The following is a 24,311-nucleotide window of genomic DNA, read 5'->3' as shown; positions in this document are numbered from 1 at the left end:
TTGGGGTGCTGGGAGGGAACTGGGGATTCGGGGGGAGGGGGCAGGAGTTTGGGAGTCTCAAGGGACTGAGAAGCTCCTGTGGGTCCCGGTGTGCTGGGAGGTCCTGGAGGGTTCGGTGGAGGGGAACTGGGGGTACCAGGGTTCTGGGGGTCGCATGGGGCTAAGAGGATCTGGGGGTGCCAAGGGTCCGTGGGGCTCTGGGGGTACCGGCTGCAAGTTGTGATGTTTGGGGGTCACAGGGTGCGGTGCAGTCGGGGCAGCTGAAGGTGCCCCCCGGGTACCACCCGCTGGACGTGGAGAAGGAATGGGGGCAGCTGCACGTGGCCGTGCTGGAGCGGGAGAAGCTGCTGCGGGCAGAGTTCGAGAGGCCAGTGCCAACTGCGGGCACCGGGGCGGGCACCGGGATGGGCACAGGAGTGGCCATTGGGATGGGTGCTGGAATGGCTACTGGGATGGGCAACAGACCGGCACTGGGGTGGGCAGCAGGGCGAGCAGCAGGGCGGGCACCGCGGCCGGAGCACGGGGCTGGGCTGGGTGGGGTGTCTCGGCCTCCCCCCGGCCCTGCCCGCGGAACCACTGGGGCCGTGAGTCAGCGGCTCCGGGACGCCAGCGCGGCACCGACCGGCACGGCTGGGCAAGGCTCGACACGGCGCTGGGGGGAGCGGGGTGGGAATGGGAATGGGGCGAGGAGTGGAATGGGAAAGGGAGTCGGACAGGAATGGGATGGGCAGGATCGGGTCTGGGCTGGCACCGAGCTCTGGGGTGGTAGGGGCAGGATGAATCTGGGGAGGGAGCGGGGCGGGATCAGGGATGTGTAGGGAATGGGATTGGTGCGAGGCTGGGCGGAGTCAGGGATGTGTAGGGAATGGGATTGGTGCCAGGCTGGGCGGAGTCAGGGATGTGTAGGGAATGGGATTGGTGCGAGGCTGGGCGGGGTCAGGGATGTGTAGGGAATGGGATTGGTGCCAGGCTGGGCGGAGTCAGGGATGTGTAGGGAATGGGATTGGTGCCAGGCTGGGCGGGGTCAGGGTGGCTCAGGGAATGGGAGTGTACAGGATCTGTGCTGTACAGGGACGGGCACGGTGCCAGGCTGCGGTGGGATTTGGGCTTGGTGGGATCAGGGCTGTGCACGGGCAGGATCTGTGCCCGGCAGGGATGGGATCTATGCCATGAGCATACAGGATCTGGGCTGGCACAGAGGCCCAGCTGGGTCCCAAGGCTGGAATGTGTGCCCTGTGGGGCAGGAGCTGTGCCATGGATGGGGTTGACACCCCAGGGGGCTGGGTTCATGCCGTGCATCACTGGGATGAGTGCCCCCAGGGCACAGCACCTGTGCCACGGATGGATGGCATCGGCATGGGGTAGGATCCATGCCATGGATGGGGTTGGCATCCCAGGTAGCAGGAGCTGAGCCATGTAGCCAGGGTTGGTGCTCGTGTGCCAACGCCGTGCCCACGCTGTGCCCGCAGGCTGGAGCGGCTGCAGCGCGTGGTCACCAAGCTGCAGATGGAGTCGGGGCTGTGCGAGGAGCAGCTCAACCAGGCCGATGCCCTGCTCCAGGCTGTGAGTGTGGGGGCACTGTGGGGAAAGGTGTGCCCATCTGTGCCACGCTCCGTGCCCTGACCATGCCCCCGTGCAGGACGTGCGGCTGCTGGCGGCGGGCAAGGCGGCACAGCGGGCAGCAGAGCTGGAGCGGGACCTGGACAAGGCGGATGGCATGATCCGGCTGCTCTTCAACGACGTCCAGACCCTGAAGGATGGGCGGCACCCGCAGGGCGAGCAGATGTACCGCCGGTGCGTGCCCCCCTGACACCCTCTGCCTGCCCTCTACCCACCCTGTACTTGCCCTCTGCCCACCTTCTGCCCACCCTATACCCACCTGCACTCGCAGGGCGAGCAGATGTACTGCCGGTGCGTGCCCCCCTGCCACCCTCTGCCTACCTGCTACCCACTCTGAATTTGCTCTGTACTCACTCTGTACCCACCTGTGCCCACAGGGCGAGCAGCTGTACCAACAGTGTCTGCCTGTTGTGCCCATCTGCTCACCCTATGCCTGCCCTGAAACCACCTGCACCCACCCATGTGCACCTCACCCACCTTGCACCCACCTTAAACTCATCCACACTTGTGACAGACACCCTGGCACTTGTGCCCACACCCAATGCCCTCCACATCCCTTGTGCCCTTATGTTCTGTGTGCCCACCATGCCCCTCAACTTTGCCATGCCTTCTGTGCCCTGTCTCCTATGTCTCCTAAGCCCCCCACATCCTCTATGCTCCCAGTGCCCCCTGTGCCCACCATTCTCCCTCCACCTGTCACGTCCCTTGTGCCTACCACATCCCCCTGTGTCCACTACATCCTTTGTGCCCTCTGTGTCTGCCGTGCTCCCCATGCCCTCCATACCCTCCACGTCCTGGCTTCCTGTGCCTCCCGAGTCCCCGGTGGCCCTGCTGAGCCCATGCCCACCCGTGCCCCCGCAGGGTGTACCGCCTGCACGAGCGCCTGGTGGCCATCCGCACCGAGTACAACCTGCGGCTCAAGTCCGGCGCGGTGCCCGCGGCGGTGCCGGTGGTGAGCACGGTGACGACGACGGCGGCGGTGCCCCAGCGGCCGAGGGCAGAGCTGGAGGAGGCGACGCTGCGCTACCTGCAGGACCTGCTGGCCTGGGTGGAGGACAACCAGCGGCGCCTGGCAGCGGCCGAGTGGGGCATGGACCTGCCCACTGTGGAGGCGCAGCTGGGCAGCCACCGTGGCCTGCACCAGTCCATCGAGGAGTTCCGTGCCAAGATCGACCGGGCACGGGCCGACGAGGTGGGCATCGCTGTGGGGTGACGCTGGGCACGGACCTGTTCCCACTGTGTCCCTCTTGCTTCCCTGATCTCCCCTGTACTCCTTGTGCCCACCATGCCCTTCATGCCCCCTGTGCCCCACAAGGTACCAATGTCCCTGCTACTCCCCGTGTCCCCCAAGCTCCTTCTGCCCACCATGTCCACTGTGCACCCCATGCTCCACAAGATCCTAATACCCCCATGCCCCTCTTGTTCCCCATGTAACCTGTGCCCATCCTGTCCCCTGTGCCCTCCATGCCCCACCAAATCCCAGCACCCACTATATCCCCTGTGCCCATCATGTCCCCTATGCCCCCTCATACCCCACGATCCCCATGCCCTACAACCCAATGCCCCCTGTACCCTTTAAGTCCCCTGTCCATGCTCTTAGTGGGGGGGAGTGCCCAAGACCACTTTTGGGGGGCTCTTGGAGGTCCTTTGAATGAGGGTCCCTTCCCAGAGCCACTGCTAGAGGGCTCCAGAGGTCTCTGGGTGTCTCCATGGGGTTGGGGGTGTCCCCAGGGCTGAGTGGGGGTCACCACACTCACTCTTGCGTTGCCCCAGGCCCAGCTCTCCCCTGGCTCCCGTGGTGCCTACCGGGAGTGCCTGGGCAAACTCGAGCTGCAGTATGGGAAGCTGCTGGTGAGGGGGCATTGAGGGGCACCAGGGGTCATGGGGGGCATGGGCAGCATTGAGGGGCAGGGGGAAGCAGTGGAGTGGGCAATGGGGGCAGCAGGGGGTAATGAGGGGCAACTGGTTGGCGATGGAGAGGACAGGAGGTGATGTTTGGGGAGCAGGACATGGGGAGATGATGATGATGGGGGGCAGATATGTGTGGGGGATGTGGAGCAATGTGGGGAGGAGGATGGTGGGGGAGGAGGATGGTGGGGGAGGAGGGTGGTGGGGGAGGAGGGTGATGGGGGAGGAGGGTGGCGGGGGAGGAGGGTGGCGGGGGAGGAGGATGGTGGGGGAGGAGGGTGGCGGGGGAGGAGGGTGATGGGGGAGGAGGATGGTGGGGGAGGAGGGTGATGGGGGAGGAGGGTGATGGGGGAGGAGGGTGGCGGGGGAGGAGGGTGATGGGGGAGGAGGATGGTGGGGGAGGAGGGTGATGATGAGCCAGATGTGGGACACAGTGGGGCAGAGGGCACGGGCTCAGTGCCCCCTGTGCCCACCTCAGACCTCGTCCAAGTCACGGCTGCGGCACCTGGAGAGCCTGCAGAGCTTCGTCAGTGCGGCCACCAAGGAGCTGCTGTGGCTGAGCGAGCGTGAGGAGGAGGAGGTGACCTTCGACTGGAGCCACCACAACCCCAACATGGCAGCCAAGAAGGACAGCTACTCGGTATGGGGCAGCCTGGTACCCTGTGCCTGCTGCTGGCCTGGCGCCTGCCACCCTGAACCCTCCCCATCCCTCTGGGCTGGATGGGGGACACAGGGTTTGGAGGTGCCCCCACAGCTGTGGCACCATGCCACCGTGTCACCGTGTCACTCCCTCCTTGTGGGCGTGCCCTCCATGCCAGCTGTGCCCCCATCTCCATTACCTCAGAGCTGGGGTGGGTGTCTCCTCCTCTGCTGACATTGCTGGTGAGGGGCTGGTGCTGGTGGCAGTGCCAGTGCCTGAGGTGTTGCCCTCGGTGCCAGGCGCTGATGCGGGAGCTGGAGCAGCGGGAGCGGCGGGTACAGGAGCTGCAGAGCACCGGCGAGAAGCTGCTGCGGGAGGAGCACCCTGGCAGGCAGACACTGGAGGTGGGCACTGCGGGCACTGAGGGGGCTGGAGGGGCTGGGAGGCCAGGGCATAGCCAGTCATGGGGATGGGGTGTGGGGTGCTGGGCACTGGGTCATTCCAGGAGGCACAGCTTATGGAGCAGTGGGCACAGCAGAGCACTGGTGTGGGTCACAGGTATGGGGCAGTGGGCACTGTGGGGCGCTCCTGTGGGGCACTCTTGTGAGGCACTGGTGTGGGGCAGCGGGCACAGCAGGGCACTGGTGTGAGTCACTGCCGTGGGGCTGTGGCAGTGCAGGCAGCTGCCAGTGCTGGGTTGGGAGCTGGCTGGTGCCAGCGCCGGCGTCATTGGCATCGGCAGTGCTGGGGTTGTTGGTGCCATTGCCATTGCCATTGGTGCTGCCATTAGCGTTGCTAGTGTCAGTGCTGGGTGCCAGTGGTGTTGGCACTGGCAGTGCTGGTTGTGCTGGCAGTGGTGCTGGTGCCATTGCCACTGCCACTGGTGGTGCCGTTGGTGTTGCCAGGGGCATCGGCAGTGCCAGGGGCTAGTGCTGTTTGCACTGGTGGTGCTGTCGCTGATGCCACTGGCCGTGCTGGTGGCATTGGCAGTGCCACTGGCAGTATCGGTGCCGGTGCCAGTGCCCACGCCTGTGCCCGCAGGCATTCCTGGCAGCGCTGCAGACGCAGTGGAGCTGGATGCTGCAACTCTGCTGCTGCATCGAGCGGCACCTGAAGGAGAACGGCGCCTACTTCCAGGTGGGCACCGCCGGGCGCAGCCAAGCAGGGCAGGGTGGGGTCGGTGCCAAGCGCTGGGGTCGGTGCCAACCCCTGTGTCCCCACAGTTCTTCACCGAGGTGCAGGAGACGCAGGAGCTGCTGCGCAGGACGGAGGAGACCATGAGGAGGAAGTTCTCCTGTGACCGCGGTGTCACCGTCACCCGCCTGGAGGACCTGCTGCAGGACTGCACCGTGGGTACCCCCACACCCCACATCTGCTGCGGGTCCCTACAGTCACCCCCAGACCCACTGCATCTCCAGACCCATGCCAGAGCCCCAGGGTCATCCCAAGAACTACTCTGGACCCCCCTGGGAATCCCCAGCCCCGCTGCAGCACCCCCCAGGGTCACAACCAGTTCCACTGCAGACCCCCAGGGGACCCCTAGCCCCACTGTGGACCCCCAGGGTGACCCTCAGAGTCACTGAACCCCCAAACCCACTGCAGACCCCGAGGGACCCCAAGTCCTACTGTACCCCACTGCTGCAGGACTGCACCATGAGGACCCCCACCATGGCTCAGGATGCCCAGAATTATTGCAACCCCCCTCCAGTCCTACTGCAGCCCCTTCACAGGAGACCCCCAACTCCACTCCACCCCAGGGTCACCCCTGTGCTCCCTGACCCCTGTTGCTCCCTCCCCAGCCCTCTCCCCTTCCATGGGACCCCTTCTACCCATTGAGGTGACCCCTCATGCCCACCCTCATCCCTGTTGCCTCCTCCAACCCTTGCCATGGGGCTCCCCCAACCCATGGGGTTGCCCTCTGACCTTCCGGTGCCCACAGGAACAGAAGGAGCAGCTGGCAGAGCTGGGGGTGCAGCTGGGGGCCCTTGCCCGCCGTGCCCAGGGCATCATTCAGCTGAAGCCACGCAGCCCTGACACCCCCCTGCAGGGCCGGCCCCCCCTGCAGGCTGTCTGTGACTACAAACAGATGGAGGTCAGGGAGGCTCTGGGGGGCACTGGCAGGGCATTGGGGGGCTCTGGGAGGCACTGGCAGGGCATTGGAGGGCACTGGCAGGGCACTGGCAGGGCATTGGGGGGCTCTGGGAGGCACTGGCAGGGCATTGGAGGGCTCTGGAGGGCACTGGCAGGGCATTGGGGGGCTCTGGGAGGCACTGGCAGGGCATTGGGGGGCACTGGCAGGGCATTGGGGGGCTCTGGAGGGCACTGGCAGGGCATTGGGGGGCTCTGGGAGGCACTGGCAGGGCATCAAGAGGCTCTGACAGGGAACTGGAGGCTGCTGCAGGACTCTGGAGGGCGTTTGGGGGCTCTGCAGGGCACTGAGGGGACAGTGGGGGGGCTCTGGGTGGAGACTGAGAAGCTCTGGGGGCATGGGAGGGGCACTGGAGGGCATTGGAGTCACAGGGGGACTTTGGGGAGTACTGGGGGCTCTGGCAGGCACAGGGGGGCACTGCTGGCAGAGAGGTGACCCTGTGATGCCCCTGCAGATCACGGTGCACAAGGGTGATGCCTGTGCCCTGCTGAGCCAGGCACAGGGGCACCGCTGGCGGGTGCAGGGCGCGGGGGGCAGCGAGGCTCTGGTGCCTTCTGTCTGCTTCCTGCTGCCCCCTCCGAACCCCGAGGCGCTGGAGGCCGTGCGCAGGTGAGACCCCAGACCTGCAGCACCCATGGGGTGAGCCCCAGACCCACACCACTCACAGGGTCACCCCAGACTCATAGGGTGGCTCTAGATCTATAGGGTGACCCCCATACCCATGGTGCAAACCCCAGACCCGCAGGGTGACCCTGAGACCTATGAGGTGACCCCAGACCCACAGTACCCACAGGGTGCCCCCCAGACCTGCATCACCCATGGGGTTACCTCCAGCTCCTGTGCACCCCAGAGTGCCCCCCAGCCCTATGGCAGCCCCAGGGTGCCACCCCAGTGTGCCCAGCTGGTGCCACCCTCCGTGTCCTCAGCTCCCCTCTTTGCTATGGTGTCCCCACAGTGCCAAGGGGTCTCCTTCCCCTCTTTATCCCTTGCCCCCATCCTCATCTCCCCACACTGCTAGGGGGTGCCACCCCTCACCCCCTCCTGCTGCCCCCTGCCCAGGCTGGAGGCCTCCCACCAGCAGCTGCTGGAGCTGTGGCAGCAGCAGCACCTGGACCTGCGGTGCCTGCTGGCCTGGCAGTGCCTGCGGCGCCACATCCAGCAGATCCAGGCCTGGACCCCGCACACGGTGAGTGCCCGCTGCTGGGGGCTGGGTACCCGCTGCCAGGGGGGGCTGGGGGTCCCACAGTGGCAGGGGTCTGACAGCTGCCTGTGCCCCGCAGTTCCGCTCGCTGCCCACAGAGGAGTGCCAGCGGGTGCTGCGGGAGCTGGATGCCCACTACCAGGAGTTCCTGCAGCTCAGCCAGGATGCGGGTGGCTTCCAGCCGGGCGAGTGCCAGCAGCTGCAGCGCGACTATGCCAGCTGCACCCAGAAGTACCAGCAGCTGCTGCGCTCCCAGGAGAAAGGTGACCCCCCTGCGCCTGGCACCCTGCCCAGTGCTTGGGCTGTCCCCAAGGGCAGGGCTGATGTCCCCTGGGTGTCCCTGCGATGGGGCTGACCTGCCCCCCTGGGTGTCCCCGGGGATGGCACTGGGGCTGATGTGTCCCCCTGGGTGCCCCTGGGGAAGGGGCTGATGTCCCTTGGTGTCCTTGGGTCCATGGCTGATGGCTCCCAGGTGTGCTGGGGAAGGGGCTGGTGGCCTCCGGGTGTCCCTGGGAAGAGGTTTATGTCCCTTGGGTGTCCTGGCTGTGGCTGATGTGCCGCAGTGTCCTTGGGGCTTGCACTGGGGCTGACGTTCCCTGGGTGTCCCTGTGGCCGGCACCGTGGCTGATGTCCTGCGCTGTCCCCAGGCGAGCAGGAGGAGGCGCTGTGCCGCAGCCACATCTCGCAGCTCAGGGACATTCGGCTGCAGCTGGAGAGCTGCGAGAGCCGCACGGTCACCAAGGTGCGGCTGCCCCTGGGCAAGGAGCCTGCCCGGGAGTGTGCCCAGCGCCAGAGCGAGCAGCAGGTACCCAGGCACCTGGGAGGGGGACATGGGTATCAAAAGTGGGGACCTGGGCACCTAGAACTGGGACATTGGTGCCCAGGATGGGGACATGGGCACTGAGTGCAGGGACCTGGGCACTCAAGAGTGGGAACATGGGCACCTAGAATTAAGGGATGTTGGCACCTAGAATGGGGACCTGGGCATCCAGAGCAGGGATGGGGACATGTGCAGCCAGAAGGGAATGTGAGCATCCAGGATGGGGACATGGGTACCAAGAGCAGGGACCTGGGCACAGAAAACAGGGATCTTGGCACCCAGAATAGGCATACTGGTTCCTAGAATGGAGGACCTCAGCCCCCAGAGCAGGGCCATTGGCACCCGAGGGACCTGATCATCCAGAACAGGGACACTGGCACCCTGAACAGGCACTCAGTACAGGGACCTGAGCACTTAAGACAGAGACATTGGCACCTAGAATGGGACATTGGCACTGAGGCCTGGTCTTCCAGAACAGGGACGTTGGCACCCAGCATGGGGCTGGTGCCTCTCCACCCACCCTGGTGGCTGTGGGCAGGGGGTGAGGGCCTCTCCTGTGCCCACAGCAAATCCACCTGGAGCTGGAGGGCATCAAGAAGAGCCTGGCAAAGGTCAGCGAGCGCACGGAGCAGGTGCTGGCACAGCCTGAGCAGGTGGGCTCGGCCCCGCTGCTGCGTTCTGAGCTGGAGCTCACCCTGCAGAAGATGGAGCAAGTCTACAGCCTGTCCAGCATCTACCTGGAGAAGTGAGGCTCCACCTCCTTCCCTCCTTCCCTCCTTCCCTCCTTCCCTCCTTCCCTCCTTCCCTCCTTCCCTCCTTCCCTCCTTCCCTCCTTCCCTCCTTCCCTCCTTCCCTCCTGTCTGAACCCTCCAAGCCAAGAGCTTGCTCCTGAGGGAACCTCCTGGCTTCCCATTTGTGCCTGCTGCCCCCTGGCCTGTCCCTGGCCACCACTGGCCAGAGTCTGGCCCCAGCCTCTTGTCCCCCACCCTGCAGTTGCTGAGAAGATTCCCTCTGAGTCTTCTCCTGTCCAGGCTCAGCAGCCCCAGGTCCCTCAAGCTTCCCTCCTCAGAGTCTTCTCAGCATCTTCCCAGCCTCCAGTGGCCTCTTTCCAATAGTTCCCAGTCTCTGCTGAGCTGGGGAGCCCAGCACTGGCCACAGGACTCCAGAGGTGGCCTCATGACAATGTCTGATGCCATGTCCTGTCCCCAAAGGCTGAAGACCATCGACCTGGTGATCCGCAGCACACAGGGGGCAGAGGAGATGCTCAGGAAGTATGAGGAGCAGCTGAAGGATGTGCAGACGGTGCCAGCTGACCTGCAGGAGCTGGAGGCCAGCAAGGCTGAGCTGAAGGTACCCATGGGGTGGCACCATGCCAGTGGGGAGAAAGGGTGGCTGGTGGGAAGCTGAGCTGGCCAGCGAGGAGCTGGGGTGGATGGTGAGGAGATGGCATGGCTGGTGAGGAGCTGAGGTGGCAGGGGGTAACATGGGTGGCTGGTGACAAGCTGCAGTAGCAGGGGGGGACCTGGATGGCCAGTGAGGAGCTGGAGTGACTGATGAGAAGCTGAGGTGGTTGGTGAGGAGCTGGAGTGACTGATGAGAAGCTGAGGTGGTTGGTGAGGAGCTGGAGGGGCTGGTGATGAGCTGCAGTGGAAGGTGGAGACCCGGGTGGCCAGTGAGGAGCTGGAGTGACTGATGAGAAGCTGAGGTGGTTGGTGAGGAGCTGGAGGGGCTGGTGAGAATCTGAGGTGGTTGGTGAGGAGCTGGAGTGGCTGGTGACGAGCTGCAGTGGAAGGTGGGGACCTGGGTGGCCAGTGAGGAGCTGGAGTGACTGATGAGAAGCTGAGGTGGTTGGTGAGGAGCTGGAGGGGCTGGTGACGAGCTGCAGTGGCAGGGGGGGAGCCGGGTGGCCGGTGAGGAGCTGGAGTGACTGATGAGAAGCTGAGGTGGTTGGTGAGGAGCTGGAGGGGCTGGTGACGAGCTGCAGTGGCAGGGGGGGAGCCGGGTGGCCAGTGAGGAGCTGGAGTGACTGATGAGAAGCTGAGGTGGTTGGTGAGGAGCTGGAGGGGCTGGTGACGAGCTGCAGTGGCAGGGGGGGAGCCGGGTGGCCGGTGAGGAGCTGGAGTGGTCAGTGAGGAGCTGGAGTGGCAGGGGGTAACTTGGGTGGCTGGTGAGGACCTGGGGTGGCTGGGGGTGCCCCGCATGGGCAGCGCTGACCGTGCCACGTCCACCCCAGCGGCTGCGGGCGCAGGCTGAAGGCCACCAGCCCTTCTTCAGTGCGCTGGAGACCGACCTGGGCAAGGCCACGGAGGTGAACGAGCGGCTGGTGCGGGGGCACAGCGAGCGTGACGTGGACCTGGAGCGGTACCGGGAGCGGGCACAGCAGCTGCTGGAGCGCTGGCATGCGGTGCTGGCACAGACTGAGCTGCGCCAGCGCGAGCTGGGCCAGCTGGGCCGGCAGCTGGGCTACTACCGGGAGAGCTGCGACGCCCTGCTGCAGTGGATCCGCGATGCCAGGCAGCGCCAGGAGCAGATCCAGGCCGTGCCCATCACTGACAGCAAGGCTGTGCGGGAGCAGCTGCTGCAGCAGAAGGTGGGGCCCACAGTGGGGCTGGGGATGTTGGACATTCTTGGCTGGGGTGGGGTGGCCACGAGCTCATCTGAGCACATCTGAGGGGCTAGAGCAAGTCCAGAGGTGGGTAAGGAAGCTGGTGAGAGGTCTGGAGAAGAAGGAGAAGGGTCTGGAAAATCTGTGAGGATCAGCTAAGGGACCTGGGGGTGTGGAGCCTGCAGCAAAGGAGGCTGAGGGGAGACCTTGTGGCTCTCTGCAAGTCCCTAAGAGGAGGCTGCAGCCAGGTGGGGCTGAGATCTCTTGTGCCAAGCATTGGGCCGAGAGGAAGCAGCCTCAAGTTGCCCCAGGGGAGGTTGAGGTTGGCCATGAGGAACAATTTCTGTCCTTGAGGCTTATGCAGAACTGGCCCAGGCTGCCCAGGGCAGTGTTGGAGTCCCCATCCCTGGAGGGGTTTCCAAGCCATGGAGCTGTGGTGCTGAGGACCATAGTTTGGTGGTGCCCTGGAAGTGCTGGGTCACTGGTTGGACTCTGTGAGCTTGGAGATCTCTCCCACCCCATCCCACAAGTCCCTGCTTTCTCCCCAGGCCCTGCTAGAGGAGTGTGAGCGCAACAAGGAGAAGGTGGAGGAGTGCCAGCGTTATGCCAAGCAGTACATCGATGCCATCAAGGTGCCTGCCTTGGGCTGGCCTCCTTGGGGTGGAGGGTGGCTGTGGAACCAGGGAGGAGGTGGCCTGGTGCCAGCTGGCCCCAAATGACGGGGTGGTGCTGGTGGGGTGGTGGTTGCTGAGCTGAGGACCCTCTCCCCAGGACTACGAGCTGCAGCTGGTCAGCTTCAAGGCACAGGTGGAGCCAGTGGCATCTCCGGCCAAGAAGCCCAAGGTGCAGTCGGCATCCGACAGCATTATCCAGGAGGTGAGGGGGCACCTGGGGGGTCCTGCACACCTGGCAGCTCCTTCCCCAGGGTCAAGGGGCTGCAGCCCTTTGCTGGAGGGGTGGGCACGGTGGCCCTGGCAGTGCTGTGGTGCCAAGCAGCGGGTGGCAGGTGTGGTGGGCATTCTGCTGATTCTGCCCTGTGCCCCTGGCAGTACGTGGAGCTGCGGACACGGTACAGCGAGCTGACCACGCTCAGCAGCCAGTACATCAAGTTCATCACCGAGACGCTGCGGCGCCTGGAGCAGGAGGAGGTACAGTGGTGGCACGTGGGGTGGCGGCACGGCTCGGGCTGGCCCCCCCATCACTAACACTAGCCCACGCCCTCTAACCCTGCTGCCACGCTGGTGCTGGGCATGGGGGCACTCCTGGGCAGTTCTGGGTGGCACACGGAGCTGGCTCTGGCACTGCCAGGCTCTGGCATGACTGGTAGTAGGAGGCACTTCCCAGATGCAGGTGGCACAGGCAGCATGGCCTGGGCACATGCCAGGCACAGTGCCTGGGGCTCTGTGTCGGTGCCCTCTCTAACTCTTGGTTTCTGCCCTGGACGTCGAGCAGCTTTGCCTCTGCAGGGGTTGGGGGCTGTGTGTGGTGGTGGGGAGCTAATGGGGGGGTTAGAGCCAGGAGGGCTCTGGCCTCCCCGCACCAGGTACTCATCCTCTGCGCATGCCCCCTCCCTGCAGCGCCCCCTGCCTCACCCCCTGGCACTGCCAGCAGCCTATGCTCCCCCTGCCCACTGCACCCTTGGGAGCACCCTGTGCTGCTCGCCCTCCTTCATCTGCCTCAACTCCTCGAGGGCATGAGGGGACCCAGCCCCACAGCACAGGGTCGGGCTCACTTGCATGGCACTGCTTGTGCTGGTGCCCTGCTCACAGTGTGTGTGCCATGCTCAGTTCCAGCCCTTTGGCATGCCACCAGCTGACTGAGTCACCTGGCGTGAATGGGAGCAGCTGGGGCAGCTGAGCTGGAGCTGGGATGGCTCCTATGTCACTGGGGCTATCCCAGCAGGGAAAGCTCTGCTGGCATTGCCCTGGCAGCCCCCTGGCACCTGCTCCCCTCCGTCCTGCTCGCCCTGTGCTGGATCTCTCGTTTCCCTGTGGTGATGGCTCCCAGTGCTGCGCCTCTTGCTCGGACTCCGCGTTGCCCCACGGCTGGGCTGGGCTGTTGGGCACTGGGCATGATGGTGGCTGCACGCTGCTCATCCCCGTGGCTTTGGGCTGTTCTGATGGCTCCATCTTCTGCTGCACAGTGCCAGGTCCATTCCTGTGCTGTGCCTCGCTCCTGTCCATCTGTCTGTCCGTTTGTCTGTGCTGTGCCTGGGCCACATGGCCACATGCCTGTCCCCCATGCGCCACATGGCTCCTGAGGCTGCGTCACTGCCTGCAGCTGGCAAGGGGGCCCAGGGCCCAGGAGCCATTCCAGGCCGCGTCCTGTCTCTGAGTGGCGGTGGCCGTGCCGAGGCCGCAGCTTGGTCGCATCCCTGTGATTTGTCTCTCTCTCCCCTCTCCTGTTCTCTCTGCACCCTCTTCCCCCTCCAGAAGGCCGCCAAGAAGCTGAAGGAGGAGGAGCGGCAGCGGCTGGCGGAGGTGGAGGCCCAGCTGGAGAAGCAGCGGCAGCTGGCCGAGGCCCACGCCAAAGCCAAAGCGCAGGCAGAGGCAGAGGCAGAGGAGCTGCAGCTCCGCATGCAGGAGGAGGTTACCAGGCGCCAGATGGTGGCTGTGGACGCTGAGCAGCAGAAACAGAACATCCAGCAGGAGCTGTTGCAGCTGCGGCAGAACTCAGACCACCAGATCAAGTCCAAGGTGAAGCTGATCGAGGAGGCTGAGTACAACCGCAAGAAGGTGGAGGAAGAGATCCGCCTGATCCGCCTGCAGCTGGAGAACACTGAGAAGCAGCGGGCGGGTGCCGAGACCGAGCTGCAGGAGCTGCGGGCGCGTGCTGAGGAGGCCGAGCGGCAGAAGAGGCAGGCACAGGAGGAAGCCGAGCGGCTGCGGCGCCAAGTGAAGGAGGAGAGCCAGAAGAAGCGGGAGGCTGAGGAGGAGCTGCAGCGCAAGGTGCAGGCGGAGCGGGACGCGGCCCGGGAGAAGCAGAAGGCAGTGGCGGACCTGGAGAAGCTGCGGCTGCAGGCAGAGGAGGCTGAGCGCCGCATGCGGCAGGCGGAGGCCGAGAAGGAGCGGCAGATCCAGGTGGCCCAGGAGGTGGCCCAGCGCAGCGCTGAGGCCACGCTGCAGAGCAAGCGTCTCTCCTTCGCTGAGAAGACGGCGCAGCTGGAGCTATCACTGCAGCAGGAACACAACACTGTGGCCCAGCTGCAGGAGGAGGCCGAACGCCTGAAGAAGCAGCAGCTGGAGGCTGAGCAGTCAAGGGAAGAGGCTGAGAAGGAGCTGGAGCACTGGCGGCAGAAGGCCAATGAAGCACTGCGGCTGAGGCTGCAGGCAGAGGAGGTGGCCCACAAGAAGACGCTGGCGCAGCAGGAGGCCGAGAAGCAGAAGGAGGACGCAGAGCGGGAGGCTCGCAAGCGTGCCAAGGCTGAGGAGTCAGCCCTGCGGCAGAAGGAGCTGGCAGAGGAGGAGCTGGAGAAGCAGCGGGAGCTGGCAGAGGGCACCGCCCAGCAGAGGCTGGCGGCAGAGCAGGAGCTGATCCGGCTGAAGGCTGAGATGGAGAATGGGGAGCAGCAGCGGCTGCTGCTGGAGGAGGAGCTCTCGCGGCTGAAGACAGAGGTGAGCGAGGCCATCCAGAAGAGGAAGGAGGTGGAGGACGAGCTGGCTAAGCTGCGGGCCGAAATGGAGGTGCTACTAGAGAGCAAGGCCAAAACAGAGGAGGAGTCACGCTCCAGCAGTGAGAAGTCTAAGCAGCGTCTGGAGGCCGAGGCCAGCAAACTGCGGGAGCTGGCAGAGGAGGCTGCCCGCCTGCGTGCCCTCTCTGAGGAGGCCAAGAGGCAGCGGCAGCTGGCAGAAGAGGAGGCCGGCCGGCAGCGGGCCGAGGCCGAGCGTATCCTGAAGGAGAAGCTGGCAGCCATCAATGAGGCCTCTCGGCTGAAGGCAGAGGCAGAGATCGCCCTGAAAGAGAAGGAGGCAGAGAACGAGCGGCTGCGGCGGCTGGCGGAGGATGAGGCCTACCAGCGCAAGCTGCTGGAGGAGCAGGCAGCCCAGCACAAGCAGGACATCGAGGAGAAGATCGCGCAGCTGAAGCGCTCCTCGGAGAGCGAGCTGGAGCGGCAGAAGGCCATGGTGGAGGATACCCTGCGGCAGCGGCGGCAGGTGGAGGAGGAGATCCGCGCCCTCAAGGCCAGCTTTGAGAAGGCCTCGGCTGGCAAGACGGAGCTGGAGCGGGAGCTGGGCCGCATCCGTGGTGAGGCCGAGGAGGTTCAGCGCAGCCGTGAGCAGGCAGAGCGCGAGGCCGAGCGGCAGCGAGCACTGGCGCTAGAGGAGGAGGGCCGGCGGCGGGAGGCCGAGGAGAAAGTGCAGGCCATCCTGGCAGCCGAGGAGGAGGCCGGGCGGCAGCGCCGATTGGCCCTGGAGGAGGTGGAGCGGCTGAAGGCCATGGTGGAGGAGGCCCGGCGGCAGAAGGAGCTGGCAGAGAAAGAGTCAGAGCGGCAGATCCAACTGGCGCGGGAGGCAGCTCAGAAGCGCATCGAGGCGGAGGAGAAGGCCCACATGGCAGCTGTGCAGCAAAAGGAGCAGGAGCTGCTGCAGACGCGGCAGCAGGAGCAGAGCCTCCTGGAGAGGCTGCGTGAGGAGGCTGAGCGGGCACGGCGGGTGGCTGAGGAGGCCGAGTTCGCCCGCAGCAAGGCTGAGCAGGACGCGGGGCTGTCACGGCAGCGCGTAGAGGAGGCTGAGAGGCTAAAGCAGCGGGCAGAGGAGGAGGCGCAGGCCAAGGCACAGGCGCAGGAGGATGCAGAGAAGCTGCGGAAAGAGGCTGAGCTGGAGGCGGCCAAGCGGGCGCAGGCAGAGCAGGCGGCGCTGCGGCAGAAGCAGCTGGCAGATGCTGAGATGGAGAAGCATAAGAAATTTGCCGAGCAAACACTGAGGCAGAAGGCGCAGGTGGAGCAGGAGCTGACCAAGGTGAAGCTGCAACTCGATGAGACTGACCACCAGAAGGGCATCCTGGACGAAGAGCTGCAGCGGCTGAAGGAGGAGGTGACCGACGCCGTCCGGCAGAAGGCGCAGGTGGAGGAGGAGCTCTTCAAGGTGCGGGTGCAGATGGAGGAGCTGGCGAAGCTGAAGAGCCGCATCGAGGAGGAGAACAAGGCGCTGATCCTCAGGGACAAGGACAACACGCAGAAGTTCTTGGCAGAGGAGGCTGAGAAGATGAAGCAGGTGGCGGAGGAGGTGGCCCGTCTGAGCGTGGAGGCACAGGAGGCTGCCCGCATGCGGCAGCTGGCTGAGGACGACCTGGCACAGCAGCGGGCGCTGGCCGAGAAGATGCTGAAGGAGAAGATGCAAGCGGTGCAGGAGGCCACACGGCTGAAGGCTGAGGCCGAGATGCTGCAAAAGCAGAAGGACCTGGCGCAGGAACACGCCAAGCGGCTGCAGGAGGACAAGGAGCAGATGCAGCAGCGCCTGGCTGAGGAGACCGAGGGCTTCCAGAAGACACTGGAGGCTGAGCGCCGGCGGCAGCTGGAGATCACTGCTGAGGCTGAGCGCCTCAAGCTGCACGTGGCCGAGATGAGCATGGCCCAGGCCAAGGCTGAGGAAGAGGCCAAGAAGTTCAAGAAGCAGGCAGAGGAGATCAGCCAGAGGCTGCACCAAACCGAGCTGTCCACACAGGAGAAGATGACACTGGTGCAGACACTGGAGATGCAGCGGCACCAGAGTGACCAGGATGCTGAGAAGCTGCGGCAGGCCATCACTGAGCTGGAGCAGGAGAAGGAGAAGCTGAAGCAGGAGGCAGCACTGCTGCAGCAGAAGGCGGAGGAGGTACTGGACTGCAGGTGCTGTGGTGGTGGCAGTGACCTCAGGAGAACTTCCCCCACCCCAGCTGCCCTGAACCTGTGTCCTGGGTACATGGGGGGCTGGTGCTGTGCTGGCCAGGTTCTGGAGCGCTGGAGCTGGCTGCTGGCACCTGCTGGGGTCTTGGTGAGTGACTGCTTGTGGGGCAGGACACCAACGTGTGGGTCAAGGTCAAGAGCCAGCAGCAGGCAAAGCCTGCAATGAGGTGCTGGAGCAGCACCTCACACCCCCTGCTTCAGTGATGCCCACCACCAGTGCCAGCTTTGCAGGGGTGTCCTCACCACTGGTGCCAGCTCTGTGTCCTGTGGTGTGTCCTGCTTCCCCCTTGTCCGTAGCCAAGAGCTGTCCCAAGCTCCTAGCCTTTTACCAAGCCTGTCTCTGACCCTGTAGAAGTCCTTGTGTCTTCTCCTCACTTGTCCCACCCACATGTTGTTGCTCTAGTTCCTTAACTCCAGCTCTGCTCCCTTAACTCTTAACCCATGTAGCAGAGTGGTCCCATGCCCCAGCAGCCCCATGTCCCCCATCCTGCCTGTCCTCTCTGCCCCCATCCTCACCAGCCCACCGGTGCTGCCACCGTTCCATCTGACCCTGTTTTCTCTCTCCACCTCACCCCAGATGCAGGTGGCCCAGCAGGCCCAGCTCCGCCAGGAGACACAGCTCCTCCAGCAGAGCTTCCTGACAGAGAAGGATGCCCTGCTGCAGAAGGAGAAGTTCATTGAGGAGGAGAAGGCGAAGCTGGAGAAGCTTTTCAAGGATGAAGTAGACAAAGCCCAGAACCTGAAGGCAGAGCAGGAGCGGCAGCAGAAGGAGATGGAGCAGGAGAAGCAGCAGTTGAAAGCCATGTTGGATGAAGCCAAGAAGCACCAGCAGGAAGCTGAGGAGAACGTGAGGCACAAGCAGGAGGAGCTGCAACAGCTGGAGAGGCAGCGGCAGGAGCAGGAGAAGCTGCTGGAAGAGGAGAACAAGAGACTGAGGGAGAGGCTGGAGCAGATGCAGGAAGAGTACAAGGCTGCCCTGGCCCAGACACGAGAGATCATGATCCAGACAGATGAGTTGCCTGGGGTGGCCGTGGTCACCGCCACGCAGCAGCCAGGCATCACAGCGGTGCCCAACGGCAGGGATGCGCTGGATGGGCTGGCGCAGAACGGAGAGCCTGAGTTCGCTTTCGATGGCATCCGCCAGAAGGTATCAGCTGAGAAGTTGGCAGCTGCTGGCATCCTGAGTGAGGAGAGCTTGGAGAAGCTGGCAAAGGGCAAGGTGAGTGTTGAGGAGCTCTCGCAGCGGGAGGACATCAAGAAGTACCTGCAGGGCAAAAGCAGCATTGCTGGCTTGTTGATTAAACCCTCCAACCAGAAGATGAGCATCTATGAAGCCATGAAGAAGAAGCTGCTGAGCCCTGGCACTGCCCTGGTCCTCCTGGAAGCTCAGGCTGCCTCCGGCTTCATCATTGACCCTGTGCGCAATGCCCGGCTGTCAGTGAACGAGGCGGTGAGGGAGGGAGTCATCGGGCCTGAGCTGCACAACAAGATGCTGGCAGCCGAGAGGGCAGTCACCGGCTACAAGGACCCCTACACCGGGGACAAGATCTCCCTCTTCCAGGCCATGCAGAAGGAGCTGATCGTCAAGGAGCACGGCATCCGCCTGCTCGAGGCCCAGATCGCCACCGGCGGCATCATCGACCCCGTCCACAGCCACCGCCTGCCCGTGGAAGCTGCCTACCAGCGTGGCTACTTCGACCAGGAGATGAACCGGGTCCTGTCCGACCCCGGCGATGACACCAAGGGCTTCTTCGACCCCAACACCCAGGAGAACCTCACCTACCTGCAGCTGCTGGAGCGGTGTGTGACTGATCCTGAGACAGGGCTGTGCCTCCTGCCGCTCACTGACCAGGCAGCCAGTGCCAGGGAGCTGCTTTACACCGACAAGGAGGCCAAGGATGTCTTCAAGAAGGCCACGGTGACAGCACCATTTGGCAAATTCCAAGGGAAGACGATGACCATCTGGGAGATCATCAACTCTGAATACTTCACTGAGGACCAAAGGCGGGACCTGATCCAGCAGTACAGGACTGGCAAGATCACGGTGGAGAAGATCATCAAGATCATCATCACGGTTGTGGAGGAGAGTGAGAAGAAGAGCCAGATGTGCTTTGAGGGGCTGCGGGCCCCGGTGCCAGCTGCTGAGCTGCTGGAAAGCAAAGTCATTACCAGGGACCTCTACAACCAGCTGCACCAGGGCAAGAAGTCTGTGAAGGACGTGGCTGAGATGAAGTCAGTGCAGCAGTACCTGAAGGGCACTGATGCCATTGCTGGCATCCTGGTAGAATCCACTGGCCAGAAGCTGACCTTCTATGAGGCCTTGAAGAGAAACCTGCTGAAGCCAGAGGTGGCCCTGTCCCTGCTGGAGGCACAGGCCGCCACCGGATACCTCATCGATCCCGTGAGGAACAAATTCTTCTCAGTGGATGAGGCAGTGAAGGCAGAGGTGGTGGGGCCAGAGTTCCACGAGAAGCTGCTGTCAGCAGAGAGGGCGGTGACTGGCTACAAGGACCCCTACACAGGGCAGACAGTGTCCCTCTTCCAGGCGCTGCAGAAGGGGCTGATCCCCAGTGACACTGGGCTGCGGCTGCTTGATGTCCAGCTGGCCACCGGCGGCATCATCGACCCTGTCCACAGCCACCGGCTCCCACTGGAAGTTGCCTACAAGCGTGGCTACTTCGACCCTGAGGTCAATGCGGCGCTGGGCGAGCTGCGCCAGGAGGCCAAGGCCTTCTACTGCCCCAACCGGCGCCAGCACCTCAGCTATGGGCAGCTGCAGGAGAGCTGCCACCGTGACCAGCAGACTGGGCTCTGCCTGCTGCCACTGTCGGACGACGCCATCCGAGCACAGCAGGAGGAAGTCTACACAGACAGCCAGGCCAAGGAGTGCTTTGACAAGGCCACCGTGGAGGTGCCTGTGGGCAGCATGAAGGGCCAGACCATGACTATCTGGGACCTGATCCACTCTGAGTATTTCACTGAGGAGCACAGGCGTGAGCTGCTTCGGCAGTACAAGACGGGCAAGGTGACCATCGAGAAGATCATCAAGATTGTCATCACCATCATTGAGGAGGCAGAGACCAAGAAGCAGGAGAAGCTGACCTTCAGTGGGCTGCGGGCACCAGTGCCTGCAAGCGAGCTGCTGGAGTCCCATGTCATCAGCAAGGCCCAGTATGAGCAGCTGAAGGAAGGCAAGAAGTCAGTGAAGGACCTTGCTGAGACAGATGCCATCAGGAGGTTCCTTCATGGCAGTGACTGCATTGCTGGTGTCTATGTGGAGGCCACCAAGGAGAAGCTGAACATCTACGAGGCCATGAAGAGGAACCTGCTGAGGCCCAGCACCGCGGTGATCCTCCTGGAGGCACAGGCAGCCACTGGCTTCTTGATAGACCCTGTGAAGAACCGGAAGCTCTACGTCAATGAGGCTGTGAAGGCTGGTGTTGTGGGGCCAGAGCTGCACGAGAAGCTGCTGTCTGCTGAGAAGGCTGTCACTGGCTACAAGGACCCCTACTCAGGAGACACCATCTCCCTCTTCCAGGCCATGAAGAAAGGACTCATTGTCAAGGAGCACGGCATCCGCCTGCTCGAGGCCCAGGTTGCCACTGGTGGCATCATCGACCCTGTCCACAGCCACCGCCTGCCTGTGGAGGTGGCCTACCAGCGCGGCTACTTTGACCAGGAGATGAACCAGACCCTCTCTGACCCTAGTGATGACACCAAGGGCTTCTTTGATCCCAACACACAGGAGAACCTCACCTACACGCAGCTGAAGGAGAGGTGCATCGAGGACCCTGAGACGGGGCTTTACCTGCTGCCTCTGAGGGAGCCAGAGAAGCCCAAGGTGGTGGAGACCACCCACATGTACACAGAGGCGGAGACACGGAAGGTGTTTGAGGAGACACAGGTGGACATCCCCGTGGGCAGTAGGGCTGGCTCCTCCATGTCACTGTGGGAGATCATGCACTCAGACCTGCTGCCCGAGGAGCAGCGCAAGCATCTGATGGAGGAGTTCCAGTCAGGCCGTGTATCCAAGGAGCGCATGATCATCATCATCATCGAGATCATCGAGAAGACTGAGATCATCCGGCAGCAGAACCTCACCTCCTATGACTATGTCCGGCGCCGCATCACGGCTGAGGACCTCTACGAGTCCAAGATCATCTCCCAGGACATCTACAACCTGCTGAAGCAGGGCTCCAAAACCTTCCGGGAGCTGCTGGACACAGAGACTGTCTGGAAGTACCTGTATGGGTCAGGCTGTGTGGCCGGCATCTACATCCCCTCCTCCAAGCAGAAGCTCAGCATCTACCAGGCACTGAAGAAGGGGCTGATCAGCTCGGAGGTAGCCCGCTCCCTCCTGGAGGCCCAGGCTGCAACTGGCTTCATGATCGACCCTGTGAAGAACGAGATGCTGACTGTGGATGAAGCTGTCAGGAAGGGCGTAGTGGGGCCTGAGATCCACGACCGGCTCCTATCTGCTGAGAGGGCTGTGACTGGTTACAGAGACCCCTACAGTGAGCAGAAGATCTCTGTCTTCCAGGCCATGAAGAAGGACCTTATTCCTAGTGAGGAAGCCCTCAAACTCCTGGATGCCCAGCTTGCCACCGGTGGCATCATTGACCCACACCTGGGCTTCCACCTGCCCTTGGAGGTGGCCTACCAGAGGGGCTTCATCAACAAGGAGACTCATGATATGCTGTCAGAGCCCAGTGAGGTGCGGAGCTACGTGGACCCATCCACGGATGAGAAGCTGAGCTACACCCAGCTGCTGCGGCGCTGCCGCCCCGACGAGGGCAGCCGGCTGCTGCTGCTGCCGCTGAGCGACACACGACGCCTCACCTTCCGCGGCCTGCGCAAGCAGATCACCATGGAGGAGCTGGTCCTCTCCCAGGTGATGGATGAGGCCACGGCCCAGCGCCTCCAGGAGGGACTCACCTCTATCGAGGAGGTCTCCAAGAATCTGAAGAAGTTCCTGGAAGGCACCAGCTGCATCGCTGGTGTCTTCGTGGACTCCACCAAGGAGCGGCTCTCCATCTACCAGGCCATGAAGAAGGGCATCATCCGGCCAGGCACTGCCTTCGAGCTGCTGGAGGCGCAGGCAGCTACTGGCTACGTCATTGACCCCATCAAGGGGCTGAAGCTGACAGTGGAGGAGGCTGTGCGCATGGGCATTGTGGGGCCCGAGTTCAAGGACAAGCTGCTCTCTGCCGAGAGGGCTGTCACTGGCTACCGTGACCCCTACTCTGGCAAGCTCATCTCCCTCTTCCAGGCCATGAAGAAAGGCCTGATCCTGAAGGACCACGGCATCCGCCTGCTGGAGGCCCAAATCGCGACAGGGGGCATCATCGACCCCGAGGAGAGCCACCGCCTACCCGTGGAGGTGGCCTACAAGCGGGGCCTCTTTGACGAGGAGATGAACGAGATCCTGCTGGATCCCAGCGATGACACCAAGGGCTTCTTTGACCCCAACACGGAGGAGAACCTGACCTACCTGCAGCTGATGGAGCGCTGTGTCACTGACCCCGAGACGGGGCTGTGCCTCCTACCCCTGAAGGAGAAGAAGAGGGAGAGGAAGACCTCCTCCAAGTCCTCTGTCCGCAAGCGCCGGGTGGTGATCGTCGACCCGGAGACAGGCAAGGAGATGTCGGTGTATGAGGCCTACCGCAAGGGCCTGATCGACCACCAGACCTACTTGGAGCTGTCAGAGCAGGAGTGCGAGTGGGAGGAGATCACGACCTCCTCCTCTGATGGTGTAGTCAAGTCCATGATCATCGACAGGCGCTCAGGGCGCCAGTACGACATCGACGATGCCATCAGCAAGGGCCTGATCGACCAGTCGGCTCTGGACCAGTACCGCTCGGGCACGCTCTCCATCACCGAGTTCGCTGACATGCTCTCGGGCAACATGGGTGGCTTCCGCTCGCGCTCGTCCTCTGTGGGCTCCTCCTCCTCCTCCTACTCTGCCAGCCCGGCCCCGCTGCGGACGCCCATCTCTGTGTGGAGTGACCCAACCGAGGAGACGGGGCCGGTGGCCGGCATCCTGGACACAGACACCCTGGAGAAAGTGTCCATTACTGAAGCCATGCGGCGCAACCTGGTGGACAACATCACAGGGCAGAGGCTGCTGGAGGCTCAGGCCTGCACCGGGGGCATCATCGACCCCAACACCGGTGACAGGTGCTCGGTTGCTGACGCGCTCGCTAAGGGCCTGGTGGACAAGATCATGGTGGACCGCATCAACCTGGCGCAGAAGGCCTTCTACGGCTTCGAGGACCCACGCACTAAGACAAAGATGTCTGCAGCACAGGCACTGAAGAAGGGCTGGCTCTACTACGAGGCTGGGCAGCGGTTCCTGGAGGTGCAGTACCTGACAGGGGGGCTGATCGAGCCGGACGCCCCCGGACGTGTCTCCCTAGACGAGGCGCTGCAGAAGGGCACCATCGATGCGCGCACGGCCCAGAAGCTGCGCGATGTCAACACCTACTCCAAGTACCTCACCTGCCCCAAGACCAAGCTGAAGATCTCCTACAAGGATGCCATGGAGCGCAGCATGATCGAGGATGGGACAGGGCTGCGGCTGCTGGAGGCCTCCTCGCAGTCCAGCAAGGGCTACTACAGCCCCTACAACCTCAGCAGTGCTGGCTCCGCCGCGGGCTCCCGCACCGGCTCTCGCACCGGCTCCCGCTCAGGCTCCCGGCGCGGCAGCTTCGACGCCACTGGCTCTGGATTCTCCATGACCTTCTCTTCCTCCTCCTACTCCTCCTCCACCTTTGGGCGCCGATACGCCGCGGGTCCCCAGAGCACTGCAGAGCTGGCGGCTGAACTGGCCCTCGCCCTCTCCTCGCTCCCCCTGCTGAGCTGTGGGCAAGGGGTGAGGAGGGGGCACCTGGGGCTCTGTGGGTGCCTGCTGCCCGTGGCCTGATCCCCACCTGAGGAAGCAGCACCATTCCTGCTCCGCATGTGCCAACGCCAACGGCTAACCACTCGTGTTAACGAACTCAGAACCTTTTCCTCTTCCAAAGCAGTGCCTCGACTTTAACCAAAAAGACTTGACTAATGAATTAATTAATTAAGGGTTCTTCTGGCTGGGTTTGGGTACCAGGGGCTGAGGGACGCCCCCACCCTCAGCACAGCCCAGCCCGCCAGCGCGGCTACCAGGAACGCTCTGCCGTGTGCCGCAACCACCCAGATGCTGCCAGGAACCCGCCAGCCCCGCACCCTGCACCAGGAGGAGATGGAGGAGGAGACAATGGAGGAGATGCCCCTGCCCCGCAGCCCCTGCCCCACAGCCCCTGTCCCCCAGCCCCTGCCCCACGGCGCACCACGGCCAACACGATGGAGGAGCAGGAGGCCACCACCAACTCCCTGCTGCTCGGCACCGGACACCAGCGCCACCTCCTGGCCCTTTCCTCCATGCTGAGGAGGGGTCCCTACCACCGGCCCCGCTGGCACATCTCCGCTGCCGGGCCCGTGCCGCCACCGTA

General features: G+C 63.7%; 1 protein-coding gene across 1 annotated transcript in view; it reads left to right on the top strand.

Moving 5' to 3' along the window:
* Positions 1 to 24,311, top strand: part of PLEC (plectin) — an 86,050-nt gene that overhangs the window by 30,902 nt on the left and 30,837 nt on the right. Inside the window, exons 11-33 of the mRNA XM_054167544.1 lie at positions 240 to 367; positions 1,470 to 1,563; positions 1,640 to 1,794; positions 2,482 to 2,812; positions 3,394 to 3,471; positions 4,007 to 4,168; positions 4,468 to 4,572; positions 5,210 to 5,305; positions 5,392 to 5,517; positions 6,108 to 6,260; positions 6,772 to 6,926; positions 7,377 to 7,503; positions 7,598 to 7,781; positions 8,166 to 8,323; positions 8,905 to 9,083; positions 9,550 to 9,688; positions 10,572 to 10,928; positions 11,492 to 11,575; positions 11,715 to 11,819; positions 11,993 to 12,091; positions 13,376 to 16,756; positions 17,405 to 23,746; positions 23,956 to 24,308. Of these exons, the coding sequence (XP_054023519.1) occupies positions 240 to 367; positions 1,470 to 1,563; positions 1,640 to 1,794; positions 2,482 to 2,812; positions 3,394 to 3,471; positions 4,007 to 4,168; positions 4,468 to 4,572; positions 5,210 to 5,305; positions 5,392 to 5,517; positions 6,108 to 6,260; positions 6,772 to 6,926; positions 7,377 to 7,503; positions 7,598 to 7,781; positions 8,166 to 8,323; positions 8,905 to 9,083; positions 9,550 to 9,688; positions 10,572 to 10,928; positions 11,492 to 11,575; positions 11,715 to 11,819; positions 11,993 to 12,091; positions 13,376 to 16,756; positions 17,405 to 23,746; positions 23,956 to 24,308 (13,091 nt within the window). The remainder of the gene's footprint in view (positions 1 to 239; positions 368 to 1,469; positions 1,564 to 1,639; positions 1,795 to 2,481; positions 2,813 to 3,393; positions 3,472 to 4,006; positions 4,169 to 4,467; positions 4,573 to 5,209; positions 5,306 to 5,391; positions 5,518 to 6,107; positions 6,261 to 6,771; positions 6,927 to 7,376; positions 7,504 to 7,597; positions 7,782 to 8,165; positions 8,324 to 8,904; positions 9,084 to 9,549; positions 9,689 to 10,571; positions 10,929 to 11,491; positions 11,576 to 11,714; positions 11,820 to 11,992; positions 12,092 to 13,375; positions 16,757 to 17,404; positions 23,747 to 23,955; positions 24,309 to 24,311) is intronic.

Source organism: Dryobates pubescens, chromosome 14, assembly GCF_014839835.1.
Source record: "Dryobates pubescens isolate bDryPub1 chromosome 14, bDryPub1.pri, whole genome shotgun sequence".
Classification (NCBI taxonomy): Eukaryota; Metazoa; Chordata; class Aves; order Piciformes; family Picidae; genus Dryobates; species Dryobates pubescens.
Note: the sequence above shows the minus strand (reverse complement) of the source record. Positions and strands in the feature narration are given on the sequence as shown.